The 5,590-nt window shown below is 37.0% G+C and overlaps 1 protein-coding gene across 1 annotated transcript in view; it reads right to left on the bottom strand.

The window, feature by feature from the left end:
• LOC106870028 (cilia- and flagella-associated protein 221) overlaps window positions 1–5,584 on the bottom strand; it is a 27,044-nt gene extending 21,460 nt beyond the window's left edge. Inside the window, exon 1 of the mRNA XM_052974526.1 lies at window positions 5,277–5,584. Within this exon, the coding sequence (XP_052830486.1) occupies window positions 5,277–5,397 (121 nt within the window). The 5' untranslated portion in view covers window positions 5,398–5,584. The remainder of the gene's footprint in view (window positions 1–5,276) is intronic.
• Window positions 5,585–5,590: the final 6 nt, after the last annotated feature.

Genomic DNA, 5,590 nt, shown 5'->3' with positions numbered 1-5,590 from the left:
CTCTATATATATATATATATATATATATATATTTGCAAAGCCAGCTGACTTGACCCAAAAACCTTCCATATATATATATACGAGCCAGCTTCGTGTCTATTTCCTATCTATTGGAAATTGGCACATATGGGTCAGCTCACAAGAGAAAGACATTGACCAGCACTGACAGTGGAGGGGAGGGGGTGGTGAGGTGGACGAAGCTTTGAGATGACTTGGCTGTCGTATTAGCAGATAGCGTTACTTATAATAATAAACCTCCCTCGGTATTCCGATATTCCTGCGAAATATATTATTGGCGCCGTTATACTTCATTTCATATTTGACAGCAGTTAAACACCGTATTGATTTGGGCAATGGCATTTCTTAATTATTCGACCGAATGTCTGTAAAGTATCAATTAATGATGAAATAAAAGCTATAATTTGCTGTCAATAAACAAGAAATGATTGCAATCACTGAAATATTTCCTTGGGGAATTGCTCTTTGGCATCCACTCTCTCCTATTTATTTTCATTTCTACTTAATTGTTCCCTCTAGCAAGGCTTCAAGCATACGCAGAGTCACACACACACACATACTAAGAGAAATGCACATAACTGGAACTTGGGCAAGTTTCTTCTCTGTTACTTCATTACTTGAAGACACACACACACACACACATATATATATACCCGCATATATAGATACAAATATACATACACACACACATGTACATAAGCATAAATGTGTATGCACATACATACACATTTACATACATGTATATGTATATATATGTGTATGTATATATATATATATATATATATATATATATATATATATCATCATCATCATCATCATCGTTTAACGCCCGCCTTCCATGCTAGCATGGGTTGGACGATCTGACTGAGGACTGGCGAACCAGATGGCTACACCAGGCTCCAATCTGATTTGGCAAAGTTTCTACAGCTGGATGCCCTTCCTAACGACAACCACTTTGAGAGTGTAGTGGGTGCTTTTTATGTGCTACCAGTATGAGGGCCAGTCAGGCAGTACTGGCAATGATCACGCTTGAATGGTGCTTTTTACGTGCCACTGGCAAGGGAGCCAGTCAGAGAGCACTCTAGGGTCAAAAATATAAAGGACTAGTTCACATATTGTAGGCTGATATAATCAGTTTTCTCGTCCACAAACATTTCTGATCTTTTGCCTATGCTACAAACACTTAACATCATCATCTTTACCACCACTACCATCATCACCATCATCATCATCATCATCACCACCACCACCATCACTTCCCCAGCACAACTGTAATCATCATTGTCATCATCATCATCACCATCATCATCACCACCACAGTACAACCCCCACAATAATCATCATTGTCATCACCATCACCACCACATTTTGTCCATGGGGCTAAGCCCTTTATGGATACAAAACCATTGGTCACACTATGACCACACATATACTTAACTACATATAAATATATGTGTGTGTGTGTGTGTGTAAGTATATATATATATATATATATATATATATATATATATATATATATATATATATATATATATATATATATATATATATATATATATATATATATATATATATGCATATATATATATATATATACATACACATATATCAACTTGTTATAACTACATTTCATATGTGTAATCTCTCAAATATTCATGCCTATCCTTCAATTACTAATTTTGGTCAGAAGATTCGTCAGTGACAAGGGTTCTACATTTGTACTAAAACTTATTGCAGCCTGGTGCCTTTAAATACAAACACAACGACTAGCAAAATAAATTCTTCATAAATGGCCAGCAGAATCTAAACGGTTTCATTGCTTCACTCCAGGGAGGCAACGTTCTTATTTTGACACATCAAGCAAAACCAGACAATAAAGCGTCAGGAATATGTCACAACTAAACTTGAATAGATTGCAATATAGAAAATTAACATACATCATCTCTGCTGGGATAATGCAAACCAACCAATCAAATGATAGGAAAATGTCACTGCTAGGCTTATACTGACTGTGAAGCAGAAATTAACATACCATCCCTACTGGGACGACATTAGCAGTTTATTTGTAAAATATTGTCATTTTCCTAGCAAAAGCAGTCTAAAGCAATAGATATCATAATGTAACACATCTAAATTTGATTTTAGAACTAATCCTGGTATGTTAGGGAAGGGGGTGTTTTGGAGGGGGCGGGTTTCCATAGAGTTTCTGATATTTTTTGTTGAGTTCTTGACATGACTTCATTTCCAATGAGAATTTCTCATCGTAATAATAATACGAAATAGATTTCTTCTGAGACAACCAAAATGTTGCAAATATAACCAATACTCTAACTAAATGTTGGTCTTTCTTCTCTCTCTCTCTCTCTCTCTCAATTTCCCTCTCTCTCTCTCTCAGACCAAAAAAAAAAAATTTTTTTGTAGAAGTGAGATGGTTGAGTAGTAACGTTATTAGATATTGGATTCAAATCTCCACCATGTGTTTTGCTGTGTGGCGACCGGCATCTCAAAGAATGGACCCGTTTCCTTTGCGTGTTGTAAAGGGTGACTAAAAGAGATTGAAGTGGGATTTCCGCTCCACCCTTGTAAAACCCTCACCGGCAAAGACTACCCAAACAGACCCGTGGGTTGGAGGATTTACACCTGAGTGGTGCAAAGGTATCATCCGCCAGGAGTAGCAGAGAATCACCAACAAATGGTGGATGCAACAACATACTCCTACAGTACATGACACCATACTGCTATTACTACTACTACTACTACTACTACACTTAATTCAATGTAACTCCATTCAGTTACTAATGAGGATTTTAGAACTAATTCTATGTTAAGGAAGGGTATTTTTTTCCCATTTTTTGAAGGTGCTGATTTTTTTAGTTGAGTTCCCAGCCTGACTTCATTTTCAATGAGAATTTCTAATCGTAATGATAATGCAAAACACAAGTTATCTGGAAGAATTTTGCCAGAAATAAACTGTCGTTCAATCCAGAGAGGCATTTTTCCACTCAACTGCTTCATCGCAATATACTAGAGCTTAAGAACCAGCCCCTAACCCTTTAGCATTTAAACAAGCGATGACCCGCACAAATATTCTACCAGTTGTATAATCAAAGTGGCCAGAGCTGGCCTCTCACATCCTTTCATCATCATCATCACCACCACCACCTGCCTGATCATTATTGTCTTGAGTCACAGGATCCATAGGGCTCGCTACCCATTTTCAATGGTGTACAAGTAGCTAATATCACAACAGGACGGCATTTAATTGCAGGGTTGCTTCATTTACAGCTGAGTTCACTGTAACAATGCGAAATGAACACAACACAATGCCTGGTCCAGGAATTGAAACTAGAATCTTGTGATCGTGAGTGCAACACCCTAACCACTAGGTGATGGTAACAGTGGTGGGGCAGTAAAATGAAGAACCAGCCTAGTACTGGGGACAATGTAGGCCTTGCACCAAAATCAGAAATGAATGTTACATTACCACAACAGATTGAGAATGGCATCTCCTCATTTGAGACATTAATTATCTCTTTTTACTTGAGATTAATCATCTTCAACTGACTTCAAGACATACCCTGGTTACATTCAATCAAATTCCCAAATCTAGCAATCTCTCATCAGCTGTAAAGAATCTACCCCTTTGTCTTTTCTCCTCAGGTGTGTTCTGTTGCAATGGGTATCATAGTTGAAAACTTGGAAAAAGTACCATATTTGATGGTTTTAAAAGATGCACAGGTACGTTAAATGCATTCCCATTTCAGCAGTACATATTGAGGAAACAATGATTTTAGTGCATCAAAGCATATGGGAGCCTCGGCTTCACATTTTGGATACAGGACAATTTTTTGGGAAAAAAACCTGTATCTGACATGCCATCAAATATGTATACAAAACAACACTTGAGATAACCTTATTTGTGAGCAGGCATTTGGTTAATTATGTACAGGTGATCTATCTTTATTCTGTACAGGTGATCAATCTTTATTGTGTACAGGTGATCTGTAGTGGCTTAATCAACAGGTGTACATGAGCAAACAGAACTATCCTAGTTGGAGAAAGTCGGTGGGTTTGGAGTGATATATGAAGTCAGCAGAGATTGGGGGGGGGGGGACAAAAGATTCGTTTGAAATTTGGGTTGGAAAAGGACTAATTTCTTTTTTGGTTGTTGTCATGCAAGTGATGTAGTGATAGATAAACGCAAACTAGCTGGTACTGCGTGGGTTCCTTATTACAAGTTTTCTAAGCAGTTTATTTTATTCTGCAGCTGCACACAAGCTGGCAAAATTGAGAAGCAGAAAGATAAAAAAGAAAATATGATAGAAGATTAAAAAAAAATACGGCAAAACTGAGAAACAGAAAGATAAAAAAAAACAACTATTTTTCAGTCATATACAGAGCAGGAATTAAATTCCAAGTCATAAATAAATATATAACTGAATTTGAAAACTGACATATTAAAAAAGTATTTTAAAGCTAAATGAATTGTGTAGAGCAAAAAAAAAAAAAAATTGACAGTAACGTTAACTCGTACAAATAAAGTAAAGAGTTGCTTCCCTTAGAAAAACAGGGTTAGTTTTCAAGTATCCTTTTATTTTTTTTACTTGTTTCAGTCATTTTGACTGCGGCCATGCTGGAGCAACACCTTTAGTCGAGAAAATCGGCCCCAGGACTTATTCTTGTAAGCCTAGTACTTATTCTATCGGGTTCTTTTGCCGAACCGCTAAGTTACGGAGGACGTAAACACACCAGCATCGGTTGTCAAGTGATGTTGGGAGATAATCACAGACACACAAACATATATACACACACACATATATACGACGGGCTTCTTTCAGTTTCCGTCTACCAAATCCACTCACAAGGCTTTGGTCGGCCCGATGCTATAGTAGAAGACACTTGCCCAAGGTGCCACGATGTGGGACTGAACCCGGAACCATGTGGCTGGTAAGCAAGCTACTTACCACACAGCCACTCCTGTGCATAGATAGATAGATAGATATATATATATATAGATAGATAGATAGATAGATAGATAGATAGATAGAGAGATAGATACATAGATAGATAGATAGATAGATAGATAGATAGATAGATAGATAGATAGACAGACAGACAGAGAGATAGATAGATAGATAGATAGATAGATAGATAGATAGATAGATAGATAGATAGATATGAAATTGCCAAAGAAATACTTTCGCTTCTTCTGTGTGGTTATTGAAAATACCAAAACACGAAAGACATTTGTAACTTACTGGTGTCTAACAGGTGGTTAGGTACCGGTGGCCGGTCTTCCAGAGATTCCACTAACTGGAAGGTATCCAAAAAGTTACTTCCATTCTGTCCCGTCGCAGTACAATCCAATTCTGTTGCCATAATTGACCTTATAAAGTTTCTAAACTGACCAAACGACGATATTAATATGACATTTAACGAAAATATATATATTTTTTTCAAAAATGATTGCAAAAAAATTCCACAGTGACGAGTTTCTTTATGAAAGTTTTTATGTACGTATCCGAGTTTGTGAGAGAATGTGTGTGTGTGTGTGTGTGTGTGTGTGTGTGTG

The sequence above is a fragment of the Octopus bimaculoides genome, chromosome 18, assembly GCF_001194135.2.
Source record: "Octopus bimaculoides isolate UCB-OBI-ISO-001 chromosome 18, ASM119413v2, whole genome shotgun sequence".
NCBI lineage: Eukaryota > Metazoa > Mollusca > Cephalopoda > Octopoda > Octopodidae > Octopus > Octopus bimaculoides.
Note: the sequence above shows the minus strand (reverse complement) of the source record. Positions and strands in the feature narration are given on the sequence as shown.